Source organism: Notolepis coatsorum (assembly GCF_963971535.1).
Source record: "Notolepis coatsorum genome assembly, chromosome: 10".
NCBI classification, from domain to species: Eukaryota; Metazoa; Chordata; class Actinopteri; order Aulopiformes; family Paralepididae; genus Notolepis; species Notolepis coatsorum.
In genome coordinates, this window is record NC_140174.1 from 5588543 (window position 1) to 5613542 (window position 25000).

Sequence of the window (25000 nt, forward strand, 5' to 3'; positions counted from 1 at the left end):
CTGGGATCATTCTTTACTTTACTTTCCTAACTTAGTGAAACTAAATGTAACAAATTAACACATAGATATAAATGTAGTGAATGGTTATTTCTTATCTAATTTATTATTATATATAAAAAAAAAAAATTAAATACAAATAATCCGATATTATTATTATTTTTTACCGATACCGATCCAGCTATTTTACTGATATCGGCGGCCGATACCGATACCGATATCGGATCGGTGCATCCCTAGTGCTGGGAGAAGGGGAATGTGACGGAGGAGGTGTTGAAGGTAGTTGTTGTTGTTGGAGGAGGCTGCTGGTCCCAGGAGGAGGGACAGGAACACGGGGGCTGATAGACGGACAGGAGGCTGCTGGCTCCGTGAGGAACAGGTCCCAGGAGGAGGGGCAGGAACACGGGGGCTGATAGACGGACAGGGAAGCTGAGACGGGAGCTTCCTCTCCGATTGAACCATCTGCTGACGAGAGGTTTGGGCTCTCAGTCAATTAGTCTTTTAGAGACTCATCACACTCTTTTATAATTCCATCCCTCTTCCTTACTTTTAAATAGGGATGTCCGTTTATTATTATCGGACGATATTGGCATTAAAATGTGATATCGAAAATTATCGGTTATTTTAGAATTATTTTATTTTTTATTTAACCTTTATTTACCCAGGCAAGCAAGTAAGAACAAATTCTGATTTTATTTATTGTCAAAAGTATGCATAATGTTGTGTTAATTCCACGACAAGAGATATGTAATGTTAATTACCTGAAATTATAAAATTTGGGGGGGGGGGACCCTGCATATATCGGTATCGGTTGATATCGGTATCGGAAATTAAGAGTTGGACAATATCGGTATATCGGTATCGGTAAAAAAGCCAATATCAAACATCCCTAAGTAAAACCGTTGTGGGCAACGGTTAGCGGTTACGATATGCCCGCATTTATTAGACCCTCAAAATCAGGGTTAAAGTGTCCAAACTTTTATTTATTTATAAAAAAAATGTTTTCAAGTTTCAAGTTTCAAGTTTCTTTAATAGTTGTCATACAGAAGTACAGAATACTTTCATACAAAATGCTTCTTACTGTTACGCTCCAGAGACTGTGCTAGACAAGATAGTATCAAATAACATAGTATAGCATGTAATTTAGAAGAAGAAAATGAGGTCACAGTGTTCGGTATAGACATATGTACAATGTTCTGAGTTACCATATAATATACAATACTATGCAGTGTACTAATGTACAGTACTATATAGTGCAAAGCAGAAATGGGATGAGGTACAATTTAGGTACAATTTACAGTAAGGTGTACGAGTTGTAGTGCAATCCTTCATCAATAAATATAAAGTGTGGGGAGTGGGTGCTACAGTGTGTTTGTTTAAAGTGGGTGTGTGCTATAAAGTGTGTGGAGTGGGTGCTACAGTGTGTTTGTTTAAAGTGAGTGTGTGCGTGTGGATGTGTGTGCTATGTGCGTTTGGTGGTTTGTTGTTGTGTAGTGTTCATTGTTCGTTTAGCAGCCTGATGGCCTGGGGATAGAAGCTTCTTTTATCGTGAAGTGATTTATCTTTGCTTTGATCTAGATTTTCTCTGATGGTAAACAATATAAGCTGCCAATTGTTTTAGTTCCAGGGGCATCTTATTGCATCTGTTATCCTCATCAGAGGCATTTTTTATTTTTTTTTGCCCCTGTCATTATTCTACCTTGCCTAGAATAGATCACATTCCCACTGACACACTGCAGCCGTTTGGTGACAGCTTGACTGATAAAGCAATCTTGACCCCCAACCCCCTCCACACACGCACACACACACGCACACACGCACGCACGCACACACACACACACACACACACACACACACACACACACACACACACACACACACACACACACACACACACACACACACACACACACACACACACACACACACACACACACACACTCACACACACACGCACACGCACACACACACACGCACACGCGGCCGGAATGGGTGTGTTTGTTTTTGCTCCTTCTTAACAAGAACGACCATTATTAGGCGGTTCTTCAAAGGCCTTGGTGATTACCATGTCCTTTGTTCCAACACATGCTTGCTTTCATGTGGACCCGTGACACACCCCTCATTCTGTCACGTTAAACACACAGCCTTTGGGTCGCGCTCGATGGACAGATGGGCAACGGTTACCATACAAAGCCAAACCGGCATAGGGGGGGGGGGGGGGGTGAAAAAAAGCGCATGACGGACATTTTATTGAGCAAGCCTATATAAGCATTTGATCTATCGTCTCCTCTTGACCCAGAGAGGAAGTGAACTGACGGGCGCTATACTCACTCTCCCGCTATCGTTTATCAATTTGAATATATTGATAAAATTTGAATATATTGATCAAATTGAAAATATATTCATCAAATTGAATATATTTATAATATATTTATCAAATTGAATATATTTATCAAATTGAATATATTTATAATATATTTATCAAATTGAATATATTTATCAAATTGAATATATTTATAATATATTTATCAAATTTTATATATTTAGGGCAAGGCGCTCGCCACCAACGCAGGAGATGCTGGGTTCGAGCCCAGCTCTCTGCGTTGCTACCAGCTTGGCTGGTCGTTCATACTAATACAATTGGCAGTATTAGGGGGAGGTAAGCTGGTGGGTGGGGATCGGACGTTGTGGACAGCGACTCCTACAGGTCGGTTGGTGCGCCTGCGCAGTAGAATCAGGGAAGCGACGAGGGCGGCGTGTCCCTCCCACGCAGACCCTCGCCGCTGAGAGATCGCGCTGTGCAGGTGAAAAGATGCAACGGCTGCTTCCTCGAGTACCGGAGGGGACACGTGATGCAAGGCTTCGTCCACATTGCAGCCGGCTTGTGGGAGGCGTGGCCTAACAACGTTTGAGACAGGGGAGGGTAGAATTGGACAATACGAAATTGGGGACGGGAGAAAAATGAAAAATGGGGAGAAAAAGTAGATACATTTTCTTTTTAATATATTTAGAATATATTTATCTATTTGAATATATTTATTAAATTGAATATATTTATCAAATTGAATAGTCTGAATTAGGGATGTCCGATATTATCGGCCTACCGATATTATCGGCCGATATTGGCATTAAAATGTGATATAGAAAATTATCGATATCGGTTTAAATTATTATTATTCTTTTTTTTTTGACATTTATTTAACCTTTATTTACCCAGGCAAGCAAGTAAGAACAAATTCTGATTTTATTTATTGTCAAAAGTATGCATAATGTTGTGTTAATTCCATGACAAGAGATATGTAAGGGATAATGTATAGCTACGAGGTCATTGTCGCAAAATAATTGCCCGACACAGAGTTTAGAATACTGAGGCGCCTCGCCGAGGTGTTTTAAATGTCAGTGAAGGTCAATTATTTTGTGACAATGACCGAGTATAGCTATACATTATCCCGCTTATTACATGGCTAACTTACTAACAATATACCTAATTCATTTTACACCATCGACAAGACGAGATCAAATGCAGACGCAGTTGTTCTGTGGCTCTGTCAGCCCAAATAAAGTGATTATTATTATCGCTGGCAGCCGGCAGGTGTGTCTGATTGCACTGAAACAGTGTGTGTCAGTGGGCTTGATTGCTCCAGCTGCGAAAAGCAATAATCACCGGTGATTATTGCGCGTGGCCCATGACAGCGGTCAGTTATCGAAAAATAATTCACCGCTGTCAGGGGCTATTGACCAATCACAATCAAGCATTTCGGCGAATGTTAAAACGCCATCTAATAAGTACTGTTAATTACCTGAAATTATTCAGTTTTGGGGGGGGGGGGGACCCTGCATATATCGGTATCGGTTGATATCGGTATCGGAAATTAAGAGTTGGACAATATCGGTATATTGGTATCGGTAAAAAAGCCAATATCGAACATCCCTAATCCTGAATAATGCTCTGTTATTGTTCCCTCTAGCCCCTGTCGTGACTGTGATGCACCGAGTGAATACACAGTCCCTTGTCCAACCATGTAAAATTCCTACGATTAAGTCTGTCTCGCTTGTCTCTATCAAAACGCTTCTTGTACAAGTATCGCAGAGACATTTCAAAGGTACTCACAGTCACAGTTGCACAAGGGTTTCTGTCTGACAGACAAGCGCTAGGGTTTGAAAGCTCGGCGTTGCTAATAAACATTTAAAATAATTTTTATAAACTCGTCAACACTGCTCAAAACGGCTTTAGCTGCCTGCTAAATAAAGCTGTTGACCAGTTTATAAATTTATTTTTAAATGTTTATTAGCGGGCGCCCTCGTGGCGCAGCACGTCAGTGCATCGCACACCTACGCGGCCGTCCCGGGTTCGCTTTCCCGCTCCCGGTGACATTTGTCGCATGTCTTCCCCGCCTCTTCTCCCGTTCACCCTCTCCTCATCTGTCGGTCATGTCTGACCAGGAATAAAGCAATAAATGCTCAAAAATAAATCTTAAAATTATCAAATAAAATGTTTAAACGCCAAGCTTTCAAACCCTAGCGTTTCTCTGTCCGAAACCCTTGTGCAACTGTGAGTACCTTTGAAATTTCTCTGCGATACTTGTACAACGAGTGTTTCGCGGAGGACCAGTTCTTCAGAGTTAATTGTGGGATCTTCCAATGGAGGAGCAAGGGACTGTGGATTCACTCGGTGCATCACAGTCACGAAAGGGGCTATGTCCACTTTCAGAAATTGCAAACTGAACGTGTATTTCAAAAAGCGAAGACGTTTCACTAGTACTAATTTATATACCATTTTATACCCAGTTTAGTAGGGCTGACCTTCAAAAGAAATTTGGAATTCGAAGCTTCGGGGCCGAGATTCGATTTTAATTCGAAGCTTCGAGATTACATTTAAAAAAATAATAATATATATATATTTTATAAAAAAAAAGCACTTTGTTCAACTTTGTCAGTGCTGTAAAGTTTAAACCTTTATAAATCTTAGACAAACGAAACACTTTGCTTTCATGAGATATTGTAAGCCGTCATTTGAGGCTTTATAAAAGCAGCACAATGAACACAAATCTGTCGGTGCCGAGTCCGACCTCATCTTAAATAACAAACAGCATTGCTTGTTGTAGTTCACAAAGAGAGGCAGAGTTGTCGTGTTCCTAAGACGCTTTGGGGCCAGAGCTCCTTCAGGCTGTGAGATAGGGCTGCACGATTAATAATAAAAAAAACGCGATCTCGATTCATAGACCTATGCAATCTCATTTCAAAATGATGATGATATATTTTATTTTTAATACAAAATATTAAACTTTTTACTTAACTTTTTTAAATGATGACGATTCTGACTTGAGTTATTTTGTATGTTACAAGAGACTTTTAAGTTTAAGTCAAGCACTTTCATATTTATGTTTTGTTGTCTGTTTAAGAAAGAGTGCAATCCATCACCTACACTGTAAAAAAATCTATGTTTTTTTACAGGAAATTCACTGTTATTTTACAGATTACTTTTGTTTTTCTACTTTAAGTGTAAATGCCATAAAAATACAGTAAATTACCTTTTATCAAAAATATTAACCATTAAATAAAGCTTGTAATCTGTAAATGTATTTGATTTTACTGTCATTTGACAGTAAGTATTTGGCAACCATTGATGCCAGACATTTACAGTTTTTCTTGCAGCTTTTTTTCTTACAGTGTAGACATTCTTTTACACAACCAAGGCCTCACCCCAAAAGGTTAAGGTCACACCCCTCCTTGCCGTTATTAAGAGCCGTCTGATCCTAATAACCCCTCTGTTGTCCTTTGATTCTCCGGCCCCCTCCCCTCCTCCCTCCGGCCCCCCCTCCTCCTCCCCCAATCAGATAACCCATCTGGCCTACGGTAACGGTCAGATTAGTAGCCACTGGACTCTCGAGGGTGAGGAGTGGTCTGTTTTGTGTGCGTGTGTGTGTGTGTGTGTGTGTGTGTGTGTGTGTTTGTGTATGTCTGTAATTATGTATGTGTTTGTGTGTATGTGTTTGTGTACATGCGTGTGTATGTATGTATGTGTGTGTGTGTATTTTTATGTGTGTGTGCTTGTCTGTCCAAACAAAGTAAGAAGTATTGTAGTGTCTCCAGGTCTGTCCTTTGTGTTTGTGTGTGTTTTTGTGTACGTGTGTTTATATGTGTGTGTGTACGTGCGTGTGTGTATTTATGTCTGTGTGTGTATTTATATGTGTGTGTATTTATGTGTGTGTGTAGGTGTGTGTGTGTGTGTGTGTGTGTGTAGGTGTGTAGGTGTGTGTCTGTCCGAACAAAGTAAGCAGTACTGTAGTGTTTCCCGGTCTCTCCTATTGTGTGTGTGTGTGTTTGTGTATGAGTGTGTGTCTGTGTGTGTGTATTTATATGTATGTGTGTGTGTATTCATATGTGTGCGTGTCTGTCCGAACAAAGTAAGCAGTACTGTAGTAGTGTCTCTCCAGGTCTGTCCTCTCGTATAACAGCAGTGGCACGCGGCCAGCTCTGGTTTTTACTGCCCACTCTATTGAAGCCTTTATCACCGCCTCCTTCACGGCCCTTCGGAGGCTGCGTCAGGTCACAGGAGTTAGTTAGCCCCATTAGATAACTGGCTAACAGGCCACAACAACCCAGCTGATCGCTCTTATATACTGTCTGCAGACAGACCGCTGGGCCGCGGCCAAGTAGCGCGTGTGAACTGTGAAGGGCTTTTAACTTCGCCAGCTTTTGTACCGTATTGGACATGCCTATGCACACACGCTCACACGGTATGCATGCACATACACACACACACACACACCGACACACACACACACGTTAATCCTGACCCCTTTCTTCCCCCTCTGACAGATGGGATAGATTGTCTGGGATTGTCTTGGAATTCACTGAAGGATTTAAGTAGCATATGAGTGTGTATGTGACTGACACAGTCACACCTAATCCATCATAACTGGGCTTTTATTACCAGCTCCAGGCTACACAGGCAGACGGGTTGCTCATCCTCGTTAAGTCTCATCCTCATTAAGTCTCATCCTCGTTAAGTCTCATCCTCATCAAGTCCGTGACTAAAAAACCAAACGAAAAGCCAACCAAACCGAGTCATTCAGACGGTAGTATGAATCATTCACAAAGTATTCTGTGGTCTCTCTGCTGTGTGAGTGCGAGGGTGAGTGTGTGTGTGTGTGGGGGTGTGTGTGGGTGTGTGTGTGTGAGCTCATACTGCCAGGTCTCTACTTGCCCCGAAACTGTATTCCAGTGTTTTGATTTCGGATCTTCGATAGGATCTTGAACAAGACAACAACTACAACCACAAAAAAAGCATGTCGTCTGTGGGCGTGGGGCGGATTGTGTGTTTTTGGAATTGTTTGTATGAGCTTGTATACGAGGATAATGTGACAGTCTGAAAATAGAGATCGATTTGATAAGAGGTCTGTCTGTCTGTGTGTGTGTGTGTGTGTTTATGAATATGTGTGCACATGTGTGTGTGTGTGTGTTTTCGATAGAGAGATGGGCTATATGTTTGTGTGTGTGTTTTTATATGAATGTGTGTGTGTGTAAGTAGGTAAGTAAGTAAGTAAGTAAGTAAGTAATGTTTATTTATATAGCACCTTTCACAAACCAGGGTCACAAAGTGCTTCACATAGTAAAAACATCAGTAAAGTGCAAAGATAGCAGGATGGTAAAATAAAATGATTAAAAACGTGAAAGGAACAGGAAAAACCCTTTCACTGTGACAATAGAGAAGGTTAGCCCTTTACTATCACACAACCGACGGCGATGCTCCATCATTAGCATCATTAGCTCCGCATGGAGCTAATGATGCTAATGATGGAGCATCACCGTCGGTTGTGTGTGATAGTAAAGGGTTAACCTTCTGTCGTGTGGCAGTGAAAGGGTTAAAGGTGTTTACCGAGACCACAGATCTAAGGTCCACGGGCAGAGCATTCCATAGCCTGGGGGCCACGGTTTCAAAGGCTCTGTCCCACTTTTGTCTTTAATCTAGACCGAGGGGACAGTCAGCAACAAGCCCTGGTCAGACGACCTGAGCGATCTGTTCGTGGTGTATGGACGCAGTGGGTCGCAGATGTAGGCAGGTGCCGGACCATGGAGTGCTCTGTATAGGTGATGACCAGAACCTTAAAGTGAATTCTGAATTTGATGGGGAGCCAGTGAAGGGAAACTGAGATGGGAGTGATGCAGTGGCAATATCTTCTGGACCGTTTGTATAGCCGGCCCAAAGTGGATGCATCGAGGCAGGTGAACGGGGAGTTACAATAGTCCAGGCGGGATGAAACAAAAGCATGAACAATCATCTCCAGCTCCGCCTGGGACACGACAGATCGAAGTTTAGCGATATTTCGCAGATGGAGGAAAAAACAGGTACGTGTCAGAGATCTAATGTGGTGATCAAAGTGCGTCTGCTGGTCAAAGATCACACCAAGGTGTCTGAGCTTGGACCCCACGATGCACGTGGCGACTTCTGAGGTGACTTTTTCTGAGCCTATAATAAGAACCTCCGTTTTTTTGGCGATCAACTGAAGGAAGTTGTTTTGCCATCCAATCCTTGACAGCAGTCAGACGGTCAAACAGGGCAGATAATTTGTCAAGATTGTTCGGGCTTGAAAGAGACGTATAATGTGTGTGTGTGTGTGTGTGTGTGTGTGTGTGTGTGTGTGTGTGTGTGTGTGTTTGATAGAGAGATAGGCTATATGTTAGTGTGTGTGTATTTATATGAATATGTGTGCACGTGTGTGTGTGTTTATATGAATATGTGTGAACATGTGTGTGTGTGTTTGATAGAGATATGGGCTATATGTTTGTGTGTGTGTGTTTATATGAATATGTGTGCACGTGTGTGTGTGTGTGTGTGTGTGTGTGTTTGATAGAGATATAGGCTATATGTTTGTGTGTGTTTATGTGAATGTGTGTGCACATGTGTGTGTGTGTTTGATAGAGAGATGGGCTATATGTTTGTGTGTGTGTGTTTATATGAATGTGTGTGCACGTGTGTGTGTGTGTTTGATAGAGAGATGGGCTATATGTTTGTGTGTGTGTGTGTGTGTTTATATGAATGTGTGTGCACATGTGTGTGTGTGTTTGATAGAGATATAGGCTATATGTTTGTGTGTGTGCTTATGTTAATGTGTGTGCACATCTGTGTGTGTGTTTGATAGAGAGATAGGCTATGTGTGTGTGTGTGTGTGTGTGTGTGTGTGTGTGTGTGTGTGTGTGTGTGTGTGTGTGTGTGTGTGTGTTTATATGAATGTGTGCAGCACGCATATGTATGTGTGAGAGATAAAGAAAGAGAGAGGGGTGTGTGAGTGTGTGTGTGTGTGTGTGTGTGTGTGTGTGTGTGTGTGTGTGTGTGTGTGTGTGTGTGTGTGTGTGTGCCCCCCCCCCCCCCCCCCCCCGGGGGGACCTGGGCGTCGTCAGGAGCTTGCTGGCCCTAATGAGAATCAGCAGGACGTTGCTCTTGTGGTGGTTTGCAGTTTTGTCTTTGATCCTCCGTCGCCTCCGCGCTGCTTTCTTCTCCTGCGCGGCGGAAGGGGGGGTCGCCCCCCCCCCCCCCCACACACGCTACCTGTATCTGCCGCCGTTGCGCTCGCTTGGAAAAGCTGGGTCATGTCGTATCTTAGATTAGGAGGCTCTTCATATGAGGGGGGGGGGGGGGGGGATGAGGGGGGGGGGGATGAGGGCCCATGTTGTGGAAGTGAACGTGTCTTAACCCTTTCACCGTATGTAGTGTGGTAGTGAAAGGGTTAACATTCTGTAGTGTGGTAGTGAAAGGGTTAACATTCTGTAGTGTGGTAGTGAAAGGTTAACCTCCTGTAGTGTGGTAGTGAAAGGGTTAACATTCTGCACTGTGGTAGTGAAAGGGTTAACCTACTGTACTGTGTTAGTGAAAGGGTTAACCTTCTGTACTGTGGTAGTGAAAGGGTTAACCGTCTGTAGTGTGGTAGTGAAAGGTTAACCTTCTGTAGTGTGGTAGTGAAAGGGTTAACCTTCTGTACTGTGGTAGTGAAAGGGTTAACCTCCTGTACTGTGGTAGTGAAAGGGTTAACCGTCTGTAGTGAAAGGTTAACCTTCTGTAGTGTGGTAGTGAAAGGGTTAACCTTCCGTACTGTGGTAGTGAAAGGGTAACCTCCTGTACTGTGGTAGTGAAAGGGTTAACCGTCTGTAGTGTGGTAGTGAAAGGGTTAACCGTCTGTACTGTGGTAGTGAAAGGGTTAACCTTATGTAGTGTGGTAGTGAAAGGGTTAACCTTCTGTAGTGTGGTAGTGAACGGGTTAACCTTCTGTACTGTGATAGTGAACGGGTTAACCTTCTGTACTGTGGTAGTGAAAGGGTTAACCGTCTGTACTGTGGTAGTGAAAGGGTTAACCTTATGTAGTGTGGTAGTGAAAGGGTTAACCTTCTGTACTGTGGTAGTGAAAGTGTTAACCTTCTGTAGTGTTAGTGAAATGGGTAACCTTCTGTAGTGTGGTAGTGAAAGGGTTAACCGTCTGTAGTGTGGTAGTGAAAGGGTTAACCTTCTGTACTGTGGTAGTGAAAGGTTAACCTGCTGTGCTGTGGTAGTGAAAGGGTTAACCTTCTGTATTGTTAGTGAAATGGTTAACCTTCTGTAGTGTGGTAGTGAAAGGGTTAACCGTCTGTAGTGTGGTAGTGAAAGGGTTAACCTTCTGTACTGTGGTAGTGAAAGGTTAACATTCCGTGCTGTGGTAGTGAAAGGGTTAACCTTCTGTATTGTTAGTGAAATGGTTAACCTTCTGTAGTGTGGTAGTGAAAGGGTTAACCGTCTGTAGTGTGGTAGTGAAAGGGTTAACCTTATGTAGTGTGGTAGTGAAAGGGTTAACACTTTGTAGTGTGGTGGTGAAAGGGTTAACCTTCTGTAGTGTGGTAGTGAAAGGTTAACCTTCTGTGGTGTGGTAGTGAAAGGTTAACCTTCTGTAGTGTGGTAGTGAAAGGTTAACCTTCTGTAGTGTGGTAGTGAAAGGGTTAACCTTCTGTAGTGTGGTAGTGAAAGGTTAACCTTCTGTAGTGTGGTAGTGAAAGGTTAACCTTCTGTAGTGTGGTAGTGAAAGGGTTAACCTTCTGTAGTGTGGTAGTGAAAGGGTTAACCTTCTGTAGTGTTTGATTGATTGATTGATTGAAAACTTTATTAACAGATTGCAGAATGGGTACAATACAGTACAGCTCAATACACACAATTGTTAAGGGGATGCAGACCAGATAAAGACTTTCGTCTTGTTTACATCAGGGTCCCCCATTTTCAATTCATCAGGACATATATGACATACATGACATACAGATAGTCAGTACTGCTACATCTATACATTTATGACATACCAGATTTGCAAATACAGTACTGTTTGTGATACAGAAGGAGTCAGGAAAAGGGAGTATATACATTTGACGTAGAAACTGTACATTGGAGGAGGTTGGGTGGGGGGGGTTGGGTACACTGGGATATTGACAACCATACTGGGTAATCTACATTGGAGGTGGTTGGGGGGGGGGGGGGGCACACTGTATATACAAGCAAAACTGTACATTGAGGGGGGGGGGGGGGAGACACTGTACAAACAAACAAAATTGTACATTAGACTATTGACAAAACCATACTAGGTAAATGACTGTACATTGGAGGGGGTTGGGTTAGGATATTTACAGGGGCCAGTGTTGAATTGCAGTCTCCCGTAGGTGTCCCTTGAGAGAGGTTTTGAAAGTGGGTAGTGATCCACATTCCTTTACAGCTTTGGGTAGGGCGTTCCACATTGATGTGGCATAATTGCGAAACGTGTTTAGTCCCTTATTTGAGCCGAATCTGGGTTTAACATGATTTGTGGAGCTCCCTCTGGTGTTGTGATCGTGGTATTCACTGATTTTTGGGAAGTATTTTGACATGTACATGGGTACCTTGGTCGTGTAGTGTATCTTGTAGACCAGGCCCATTGCAAGTTGCTGTACTCTGTCGTCTACTCTAAGCCATCCTAGGTTGTCAAAGTGGGCAGGGGTGAGGTGGGTTCTAGGAGTAAGGTCAAGCAGTAGTCTGACCAGTTTGTTTTGAGATGTTTGTAATTTAGTTTTGTGTGGTAGTGAAAGGTTAACCTTCTGTAGTGTGGTAGTGAAAGGTTAACCTTCTGTAGTGTGGTAGTGAAAGGGTTAACCTTCTGTAGTGTGGTGGTGAAAGGTTAACCTTCTGTAGTGTGGTAGTGAAAGGTTAACCTTCTGTAGTGTGGTAGTGAAAGGGTTAACCTTCTGTAGTGTGGTGGTGAAAGGTTAACCTTCTGTAGTGTGGTGGTGAAAGGTTAACCTTCTGTAGTGTGGTGGTGAAAGGTTAACCTTCTGTAGTGTGGTGGTGAAAGGTTAACCTTCTGTAGTGTGGTGGTGAAAGGTTAACCTTCTGTAGTGTGGTGGTGAAAGGGGCATTTTGCAAAAAAAAAACAATGCTGATTTTATTTTGCACATAATCGTTCCAAAAACTCTATAAACTGTTTTGCACACATTACTTTAGTTTGACAGCTATTGAGAGTAAATGAGTTTGAATATGGCCACCGGTCATGTCAGCGGGGACACTGAATCCCTGTGTTGTGTTAATTACAGCTCCATGAAACGATAAGGTATCAGTCCCTATAAGTCTATTTTATAGCTTTTTGTATTGTATGGCTATTTTCTTCATCTACACATCATGTCATGGTGCTGTAATTAACACAACACAGGAATTCAATGTCCCTGATGACATCACTGGTGGCAATATTCAAACTGAGTTACTCTCAATAACTAAATGGATGTGGTGTGCAAACCGGGTTAGAAAGTGTGAGATTATGTGCAAAATAAATCCGTTTTTGTTCAATAATTGAAACACAACATAACATCAACATAAGTGAGTCAACATTATGATTGGTCTTACCTTGCTACCTCTCTATCTTTTTTATGCTCACTTATGCCTGTATTTTTTACTGTTGTGAAGCACTTTGGACTGCAACTTCTGTATGAAAAGTGCTATACAAATAAAAGTTTATTATTATTATATTAATAATGCTTTGAAACAGGAGATTTTTGAAATATCAAGTCTGCTCCACTGACTGAGGAGGCAAGCACAGTATTTCCCACAATTGTCCCGAGTGCATGTGCGAAAGGGGCTTAACATTACACCTCTGTGATTTAAAACGTGTCCTTACCTTAGACACAGGGGTTGTACTAGGGTTGGCTGCAGTTCCCTCTATCTTCTTCCGCTGTGTTTATCCCCTTCAAACAGCGCAGCATGTTTTGCGAGTGCTCCCTTGACTGAGGGGATTGCTGGAAATTAATTCCGCCCAAAATCCTTCTCGTTGCCTGCAGTGAAACAGATTCCCACCCGCTCACCCTTGTGCCTCTGCGACTTTCAGAGGGCTGATCGGCCCTATAGTTTGCGCGGACTCACACCTACACACACACACACACACACACACACACACACACACACACACACACACACACACACACACACACACACACACACACACGCACACACACACACACACACCGCACACACCTCACACACACACACACGCACACACACACGCACACACACGCACACACACACACACACACACACACACACACACACACACACACTCACACCTACACACACGCACACACACACACACACACACACACACACACACACACACACACACACGCACACACGCACACATGCACACATGCACACACACACACACACACACAGAGATGCTACCGAATGCATACTGTCAACCCAAACAAAAGCCCATCATCATTCATTGTTCCTCCTCTTTTCTTCCCATTCAGGGAGTGTTACTAAGCTACAGTAGGTAGTAGGTGCACTGTTAATGAAGATGGTGCAGTATGGCTGCAGTAGAGGTCACTGCTACTAGGGCTGTCTTAAATACTTCGAAGCTTTGAAGCTTAGTTGTTGTTAACTACAACAAGCAATGCTGTTTGTTATTCAAGATGAGGTCGGACTCGGCACTGACAGATTTGTGTTCATTGTGCTGCTTTTATAAAGCCTCAAATGACGGCTTACAATAATATTTCATGAAAGCAAAGTGTTTAGTTTGTCTAAGATTTAAAAAGGTTTAAACTTTACAGCACTGACAAAGTTGAACAAAGTGCTGTACAAGTCCCACAAATATTTTTCTTCTTTTTTTTTATAAATAAATAAATGTAAAAAAAATTATATTCTCTGCCCCGAAGCTTCGAATGCCAAAAAAAATTCGAAGGTCAGCCCTAAATGCTACTAACAGGAATCTGCTCAGGGTTCCTCCAGGCGTGCACCTGTAATACTAGCATAGCGTTAAGGGGGCTAGAGAAGGGGGGGGCAGGGGAAACGGGATAGTTTTACTGTGTATAGATTATGTGCTCGTTTTTGACACTGACGGGCTCAGATTGGTATGCGTCTGACGACATTATGTAAAGGATCCCTACGGAGACAGACCTTTGTGTCTGCGTTTCGCTCCTTCCTCTGTTCTAGCATCCCAGGTCAACACAATAACTAATAACTTGACCTCCACTCTGTCTGCAGCAGGTCTCTGTTCTAACATCCCAGATCAACACAATAACTAATAACTTTAATAATAACTTTACCTCCACTCTGTCTGCAGCAGGTCTCTCTGTTCTAACATCCCAGATCAACACAATAACTAATAACTTTACCTCCACTCTGTCTGCAGCAGGTCTCTGTTCTAACATCCCAGATCAACACAATAACTAATAACTTGACCTCCACTCTGTCTGCAGCAGGTCTCTGTTCTAACATCCCAGATCAACACAATAACTAATAACTTGACCTCCACTCTGTCTGCAGCAGGTCTGTGTTCTAACATCCCAGGTCAACACAATAACTAATAACTTGACCTCCACTCTGTCTACAGCAGGTCTCTGTTCTAACATCCCAGGTCAACACAATAACTAATAACTTTACCTCCACTCTGTCTGCAGCAGGTCTGTGTTCTAACATCCCAGGTCAACACAATAACTTTTATATAACTTTAATAATAGCATGACCTCCACTCTGTCACTACAGCAGGTCTCCGCACTCTTGGAACAGCATTTCCTTCAGGAAATTGGTGCAGGATTTCTCCTTTTCCTCCAGTCAAAATGGTCACTACTCACTACAGACCCGATGGTCTGCAAGGCACAGTGTACTTAAACAGGAGTGTTTTCATCCATTTGTAGCGGCAGATTCTGTTGGTACAATTTGGATATTATTATGCACAAACAGGAACCATTATTTGATATATTTTAGATAACGCTGCGCTTTCTGTGCTCCAATACAACTAACTCTGTCTCTCCGGCTCTCACTAACCTCGTTCCCAGTTTTATCTCCTCCGTGAGATAAAGACTGGTAAAGCACTACGATCGAAAGTGTGAATTTCCGGTGTATGTACTTCCCCTGGAAGCTGCCTCCGACCGAACGGACCAAACTTTTACCGAATCCTGTCGGCAAACAAGCTATAGAACGTCCCAGTCATGTAGTCAATTCTTCAGGCAAAGCCGTTGCAGTGGCTTAAACGAGGAAATATTGTGCACTTCACACGTTTCTATAATTGTTTTGTCGAAACCGGAAAGCCTGTAGCGTAGCCGGTACTTCCTGTACTTCCGTTTTCACACTTTAGGAGGCATAGCTAGGCTCTCACTCACGTTTCCACCAGTCTTCCTGCAACAACTCACACCTCGTGGGATTTCAGAGCGAGACTTCTGTGTTGGGTAAGAAATAGAAGACTCTTACCATAACAGTCTGAGCCTGTCAGTGGAAGAAACAAGCACTTTTAGTGGACGTACTGTACCTAGACCACAACTAAAAAAAACACCATAAAATCCAATATTGTACAACTCCCCCAAACTTTCCCCAATGAAGATTAGGAACAACTCCCTGTAACCTAGCAACAGGAAAAAAGGAAGAAACCTCAGATAGGCTGTTCAAAGGGGATCCCCCCACCAGGGTGTCTGTGATATATGGTGTTGCTATGGATGATAGATGGATGGAGAATAGAACAAGCGAATGATTGGTATGTACTGTATATATGCATATATACATGTAATATAAACACACATACATACTGTGGCAGATATCACCCCCCGTCTCATGGATATGTGAAGGACGGGAGGTACTACCGAAGCAATTAGGTAGTTGATTAGTACTGAACACACCTGTGCATCATTAGTTCACCCACATCCCACACGCACACACACACCAGAAACACACACTACAAATACACTAGGACAGATAGAGCTGAGTTGAGAGGAGGTGAGGTTGGAGCTGAGTACGTGTAGAAAGAGATTGTTGTTAACGGAGTGTTGTAAGGTGAGAGGTAGTGAGAGGAGAGGTGAAGGTGAGAAGGTGTTCATTGTGTACTGGACCCTGGACTGGCTGAGAAACCCCCTTGTGTGTACTGACCCTGAACCGGACGACTACTCTGAGTATTGAACAATCCTTTTTTTGTACGAGAGCCTGTTTTTGTGTTTTGACCATCGGACTGTATTACGAGTCCATTCTATGTTTGCCCATCGGACTATATTCTGCCTGTAATCAATACATGTTCGTATTGATTGATATTGCACTTGTGTGGACAATTGAATTTGTTTGTTTTTGAACCGTGACGAGTCTGAACACCACCAGCCCTGTCACAATACATAGTAGCAATAGTATCTAAACTCTAAAGTATATAAGAAACATTTTAAATTAAAATAATAATAGAACTAAGAACAGAAAAGCATATGAATACAAGCGCTGGTATGAAAAACAAGATGATGGCTCAAGGTCACACTCCCCAGGGGGCAGGAGAACACCCAGTGATCACCCTCAATACCGGACCAATTCCAACAATATTTGTCCCTAATAGTCATTTAGACTCACTTGAACTATTTAAACTATTTAAAAAATACCGGAATTACCCTTTCGCTTAACCTCCCCGCTCATCCTGAACTGTCACAGTGAACGATCCCTGACAGGAAAGTAGGTCTGTGCCCTGCAACACGAATTTGCTGAGAAAGGGAGTTTCAGGTGTCGAGAAAGTGAAACGCATCCTCCTGCTTTTAGACGAGCTGCCTTCAGGCTCCTGTTGTTTAACAACAGTCTGGGTATAGGACACTAAAAAAAGGCTGAGTCCTAAATGAACAGTAGCCACACACACACACACACACACGCACACACACTCACTCAGGGATATGTTTGAAAAAGGATGGTAACCAGGTCTCCACCTGCATTGATCACATTTTTACTAACAATGCAGAGCTATGTTCCAAGGCGGTATCTGTAACGGTTGTAGCGACCATAACTTAATTGCTATTGTAAGGAAGACTAAAATACCAAAACTGGGACCTAAAATAATTTACAAAAGATTGTATAAAATGTTTAATCAAGACAGCTTTGTGAAGGATGTTGAAAATCTATGTTGGTCAAAGGTGTTGAGGGAAAAATATCCTGAAAAATCTCTATGGGAATTTGATACCATTTTTATGCCACTTGTTGACAAACATGCACCATTGAGAAAGTTTACCGTCAGAAGCGTCAGAACACCATGGTTGGATGATGAACTAAAAGAATATATGATAGAACGTAATCGAGCTAAATTAATAGCAAATACATCAGGTTATAAATCAGACTGGGAGGTATATTGTAAATTAAGAAATGTTGTTACAAAATGTAATAAAAAGAAGAAGAAATTGTATTATGAAAATAGGTTTAATTATATAAAAAATGACAGTAAATTATTATGGAATACTCTAAATGAAATAATGGGCAGGAATAAGAAACCTACCCCATCCTTTCTAGAAACAGAAGGAAAATTCCTCACCAAACCAGTTGAGATTGCTAATCATATTAACAATTATTTTATTGGAAAAGTAGATAATTTAAGGAATAATATGCAAACAATAGATAATGAAAAATCTTATTTATTAATAAAGAATAAAATAATGAAAGATAAAAATTGTCAATTTAATTTTGATAGTGTGACTATAAGTAATGTAGAACATATGTTAAGTACCACTAAAAACAAACCACCAGGTGTTGACGGTCTTGACGGGAAACTTCTGAAATTGGTCCCTGATTTAATTGCCCCTGCTATCTGTCATATTATAAATCAATCCTTTAGTGAATGTTTGTATCCGCAACAGTGGAAAACTGCCAAAGTAATACCACTGCCAAAAAATTTGAAATTGCCATTCTCAGGATCTAATAGTCGTCCCATAAGTTTACTGCCAGTTTTAAGTAAACTGATGGAAAGAATAGTAAGTGAACAGATTAAAAGCTACTTTTCTTTTAACACATTGACCACTGATTTTCAACATGCATATCGTGAAGGACATTCAACAGCGACTGCATTAACCCAAATGACGGATGATTGGCTGAAAGAGATAGATAAAAAGAAAATGGTTGGAGCTGTCTTGCTTGATTTTACTGCAGCATTCGACATCATAGATCACAAATTCTTACTTAAAAAACTTGAATGTTACGGTTTCTCCTCATCTGCACTATCTTGGATGCAAACTTATTTAGCAAACCGGAAACAAATAGTTTTTTTTAATGGGAGTTACTCAGAAGTTAAAACGGTAAGGTGTGGAGTACCCCAAGGAAGTTGCCTTGGGCCTTTGCTCTACACCATATTTACAAATGACATGCCTCTTGTCCTAAATAAGTCCTATATTTCTATGTATGCGGATGATTCAACGATTTACAGCCTCAACAGCCAATGAATTAAATACGGTCCTAAAGGCAGAGTTGCAATCAGTGATGGAATGGATAAAGAATAACAAACTAGTTCTAAACATATCAAAGACAAGTAGCATCATTTTCGGTTCAAACCATACTCTAAGAACGAACCCAGTCTTGAAACTTTTGATAAGTGATGTGGTAATTAATCAAGTCCAGGAGACTAAACTCCTAGGGGTAACATTAGACAGTAAATTGTCATGGTCACACCATATAAACAATATAGTAGTGAAAATGGGAAGAGGGATTTCTGTTGTTAAAAGATGTGCTCATTTGTTACGACTAAATTCTATCAAACAGGTAATTCAAGCTCTGGTTTTGTCAAATCTTGACTATTGTCCTGCAGTATGGTCGAATGTAACGACGAATAAACTGAAAAAATTACAAATGGTACAAAACAAAGCAGCACGTATAGCGCTTCGCTGTGAGTACAGAACTAATGTTGCAGCGATGCACAGTTGTTTAACTTGGTTACTTGTCAAACATAAATTACTCTGCTCACTCCTTGTATTCACTAGGAATATTCTTGTTACAAAGATCCCCTCAATTTTATATAACAATTTATCAATAAGTCTTGACAGACACAACCATTCCACCAGACATGCTTCTGCACAAGGTTTTACACTTCCAAAAGTGAGGTTGAATGCAATGAAGCGAACTGTCATGTTCCGTGGTATGCAGGAATGGAACTCTCTTCCCAGACATGTTAAGCAGGAGAATAGTAAATGTCGTTTCAAAATCGTGGTAAAACAACATTTTCAACCAAAGAAATTGACATTCCCTAATAGATAGTGTGTACGTAAATGAAAATGTATGTGTCTGATAAAGAGATAGGTATATATGGATGAAAAGGCATGTGTCTGATAGGGATATATTATTAAAATATTGTATCATTGGCTGATATGAACATAGATAATGTATGTAAAAGCTAAATAGTATATTATGCTGTATTGTATTATGAATTAATTATGAGTAGGTATTATTGTATTGTATTATGAATTCATTCATAAGGAGTATATATTTTTATATTGTATTATGAATTTGATTAGGGTTTTTATTGTTGTGTTAATTGTCTGTATGACATGTAAATGTTGTGAGTGTATAAGGGTTTTTATTGTTTTAATTGTCTGTATGACATGTAAATGTTATGAGTGTATAAGGGTTTTTATTGTTGTTTTAATTGTCTGTATGACATGTAAATGTTGTGAGTGTATAAGTCTGTAACTGTATTTTATGTGTTATGGACCCCAGGAAGAATAGCCCCAGCACTGCTGTGGCTAATGGGGATCCAAATAAACTTAAACTTAAACTTAAACTCACCCACTCACTCACTCACTCACTCACTCACTCACTCACTCACTCACTCACTCACTCACTCACTCACTCACTCACTCACTCACTCACTCACTCACTCACTCACTCACTCACTCACTCACTCACTCACTCACTCACTCACTCACTCACTCACTCACTCACTCACTCACTCACTCACTCCTCACTCACATCTTGATCCCTCCTTTCCCCCAGAAAGTGGAAGTGTAGCCTGTGTTTCCACATTAGGGCACAGGAGCGTATTGACGACTCCTCTGCCTTTTAAGCTGCTAAGTGAGAAACATAATGGCTTTTCCATCCGTGTCACAGTGGCTGACCTGACTTCACCCTGGTGCTGGTGGTGTTTGGGTTCATGTCGTTCGTTCAGACTGAAGCTGCATGGTAACTAGCCAGGGGTGTAAAGTACTTGAGTAATTGTACTTCGTTACAATACTTAAGTACTGTTTTGGGGGGATTTGTACTTTACTCGAGTATTATTAGGTTTGTACTTTTACTCAATTACATTTCAGAGAAAAAAAAACATACTTTTTACTCCTTACATTTAAAATGCAGACCTACAAAGTACAAAGTACAAATCTCGACGTCCAACCATTTTAATCAGTATATTTGTTTCTCTGGCCGAACTAACGTTAATGTTATTAATCCTGCGGCCGCGCTTTATTTAAAAACAGCCAATCAAATCCCCATCAATGGAAAATGAACCCGCCCATACCCATGCTGATTGGTCCTTGTGCCAGACTAGAAAGCGGGGATCTTTGTGATTAAACACCTGCTATCAGAAGAATAGACGGTCAGAAAAAACTTTTACTTTTAGTACTTAAGTACATTTAAATGTAGAAACGTTTTTAGCCAGATACTCTGACTTTTACTTGAGTACGATTTTGAGACGGTAACCATACTCTCACTTAAGTATATTTTAGAAACACAGCCACTTTGCAGCAGCTTATGACTGGAACGCTTTTCAAGACACCCTTAAACTTACAGCTCTTACTTCACTGACTGCCTTCAAGAAAATACTCAACACGCTCTTAGTAGATCCCTCCTGCTCTTGCTGATACCCCAGTTTCACACTTGCATACACCCTCTCACACACAACACTCATTCATACTCGCACATAGACACATGCATCTGTTTGCACACACACACACACACACACACACACACACACACTCACATACTTTCACCCCCCCCTAATCCTCCCCTGTTTATTTATTTTGTACATAGGCTGTGCTTGTGTTTTGTTTGTTATTTGCGTATGTGTTTATTTTGTTATTGGTGTGTATGTGTATGTGTATGTATATGTATAGACATGTATGTTATGTATGGTATGTATGTATGTATGTATGTATGTATGTATGTATGTATGTATGTATGTATGTATGTATGTATGTATGTATGTATGTATGTATGTATGTATGTGTGTGTGTGTGTGTGTGTGTGTGTGTGTGTGTGTGTGTGTGTGTGTGTGTGTGTGTGTGTGTGTGTGTGTGTGTGTGTGTGTGGTGTGTGTGTGTGTGTGTGTGTGTGTGTGTGTGTGTGTGTGTGTGTGTGTGTGTGTGTGTGTGTGTGTGTGTGTGTGTGTGTGTGTGTGTGTGTGTGTGTGTGTGTGTGTGTGTGTGTGTGTGTGTGTGTGTGTGTGTGTGTGTGTGTGTGTGTGTGTGTGTGTGTGTGTGTGTGTGTGTGTGTGTGTGTGTGTGTGTGTGTGTGTGTGTGTGTGTGTGTGTGTGTGTGTGTGTGTGTGTGTGTGTGTGTGTGTGTGTGTATGTATATTTGTACTCCTGTTAGGGCCTCTTGGACTAGATCGACATTGTAAATAAGAAACCTGTTCTTAATGTTTTATCTGGCTAAATAAAGGTAAAAAATAAATAAAACATAAAATAAAATAAAAACTAGGCTATAGCACACGATCCCAGAGAAACTGATTCTGGATCAGCATTGAAAAGAATGTAGCCTAAATGATATTGCACCATACAAGTCCCGTTTAAAAACCAGAGGTTTGCACCTTTGTACAACCCCCCCCCCCCCCCCCCCCCCCCCCCCCCCACCCCCCCCGGAGCACCGCAATCTGCAGAATCCTGTCATTCTTTTAGAAGCCAGATACAAACGTTTTTAATTCCGGCAGGCTTTTAATTAACGGCGCTATTGATCATTATTGATCATCGTCGTGTCTTTTTATCACGTGTGTGTGGCCATGTCTATCTGTCCTGTTTCAACTAGTCGTAGCTTGTTTTCATCTGCTCTTGATAACATGATACTGTTAGCTACTGTGTTGTCTGTGATTTAGTATCTGTGAAAGGCGCTATACAAATAAACTTGACTTACTTACCTACAAGTATTGCACCAAGTTAAGTACGACATAAACAAGTAGTGATATAAATAGTCATAGTCAGATCTCACCATGGTGTGAAGTACTTGAGTAATTGTACTTCGTTAGAATACTTAAGTACTGTTTTTGGGGATTTGTACTAGAGTATTATTAGGTTTGTATACTTGTACTTTTACTCAATTACATTTCAGAGAAAAAAAACATACTTTTTACTCCTTACATTTAAAATGCAGACCTACAAAGTACAAATCTCGCAGGTCCAACCATTTTAATTAGTATATTTGTTTCTGTGGCCGAACCGACGTTAACGTTATTAATCCTGCGGCCGCGCTTTATTTAAAAACAGCCAATCAAATCCCCATCAATGGAAGATGAATCCGCCCATACCCATGCTGATTGGTCCTTGTGCAAGACTAGAAAGCGGGGATCTTTGATTAAACACCTGCTGTCAGAAGAATAGACAGTCAGAGTGACAAGCTACAGAAGATGGCCACAAACGATAGTACGAGTGATGAAGAGGACGATACTTAACATTTCAATCCCCCCGTAATAAAAAAAAGTTTTTACTTTTACTTTTTAGTACATTTAAAAGTAGAAGCTTTTTGACTTTTACTCAAGTGTGTTTTTAGCCAGATACTCTGACTTTTACTTGAGTAAGATTTTGAGACGATACCCATACTTTCACTTAAGTATAATTTCTGGGTACTTTTTTACACCCCTGGATCATCTCACACACGGCACACAACGTAGAACTACCGTACAACCAAAAGAGAAAAGATAAAAGAATACAACGATAAGCCATCATGTTCAGCACAATAACCAAGCCAGCGTTTTCCAGGTAGGTGAACTCTTTGTGAACCTGTATCATATTTCTCTCATCAGACCCTCATCCTCCTCAGTAATGATCACCTCACTGCGGTGAGGCAGAAGTCACTAAACAGACAGGAAGTCCAGAACAAACCAACACACATCTCATTAGGCTGTATGGATGTGGATAGCGCATGGGGGGGGGGGGGGTACGTCGTTGAGGGTAATCATGCGTTCTCACAGTCGCGGTCTAGTAGAGTTGTACTGTACTTTACGTCTCGCCCCGCAAGTTTGAACTTGATCTGTCTCCTCCCGGTGCACTGATGTGTGTGTGTGTGTGTGTGTGTGTGTGTGTGTGTGTGTGTGTGTGTGTGTGTGTGTTCTATGCTGTGAGATGGTGGAGGTTCTCTCTCTCTCTCTCTCTTTCTCTCTCTCTCTCTCACTGTGTCTGTCTTACTCACTCTCTCTCTCTCTCTCCCTCTCACTGTGTCTGTCTCACTCTCTCTCTCTCTCTCTCTCTCTCTCTCTCTCTCTCTCTCTCTCTCTCTCTCTCTCTCTCTCTCTCTCTCTCTCTCGCCCAGGAGCCTCTCTGAGCTCAGACACTTGTTTTGTCATCACGGTTGCGAGGGATATTTGTAGACTTGTTTTGAAATACCTTTGCATAGTTGCCTAGTAGTGCGTTGTCAGGGGAGTGCTGGTGAAGGCTCTCCACCCGCCCGTGTGTAAAATGCAAAACACTTGGTTGAAGTGTGTTCATGGTGGGATCATCCCTATGTTCCCCGGGTCCTATGTTCCCCGGGTCCTATGTTCCCCGGGTTCTATGTTCCCCGCTTTGATTGATTAATAGATTGAACATTTTATACATTTATTTTATTTTATTAATTATTAATGTCCGCCTTGTTTCGAACGGTTAAGGTTAGAGTTTGGAATCAGGGCTGGTGGTCTAAAATTGTCAATCAAAACATAGAACCCAGGGAACATAGGACCCGGGGAACATAGACATGCTCCCTTCATGGTCTATTGTCTAAAAAAAAGAAGAAGAAAAAAGATGATCATCTTGTAGCCAGAAATTGGTTTCATGTGCGCCTCTGTCAGGCTGCATTATATATGTAGATTGACCCTTTCACTACCACAGCACATAAAGTGAACCCTTTCACTGCCACACCACATACGGTTAACCCTTTCACTACCACATTACAGAAGGTTAACCCGTTCACTACCACACTACATAAGGTTAACCCTTTCACTACCACACCATACGGTTTACCCTTTCGCTACCACACTACATAAGTTTAACCCTTTCACTACCACACTACAGACGGTTAACCTTTCACTAACACACTACATAAGGTTAACCCTTTCACTACCACACTACATAAGGTTGACCCTTTCACTACCACACTACATAAGGTTAACCTTTCACTTTCAAGACCACCCGCATTTCATTGTATACCTGTATGCCGTGACAATTAAAACTCTTGACTTGACTTGACTTGACCACACTACAGAATGTTAACCTTTCACTACCACACTACAGAAGGTTAACCTTTCACTACCACACTACAGAATGTTAACCTTTCACTACCACACTACAGAAGGTTAACCTTTCACTACCACACTACAGAAGGTTAACCTTTCACTACCACACTACATAATGTTAACCTTTCACTACCACACTACATACGGTTAACCTTTCACTACCACACTACAGAAGGTTAACCTTTCACTACCACACTACAGAAGGTTAACCCTTTCACTACCACACTACAGAAGGTTAACCCTTTCACTACCACACTACAGACGGTTAACCTTTCACTACCACACTACAGAAG

The 25000-nt window shown here is 41.5% G+C and overlaps 1 protein-coding gene across 1 annotated transcript in view; it reads left to right on the forward strand.

Annotated features, from left to right (window-relative positions):
- Window positions 1-25000, forward strand: part of LOC311235011 (CASK interacting protein 2) — a 103031-nt gene that overhangs the window by 12713 nt on the left and 65318 nt on the right. Inside the window, 1 exon segment of the mRNA XM_084322323.1 lies at window positions 3966-3991. Coding sequence (XP_084178449.1) covers window positions 3966-3991 — 26 coding nt within the window.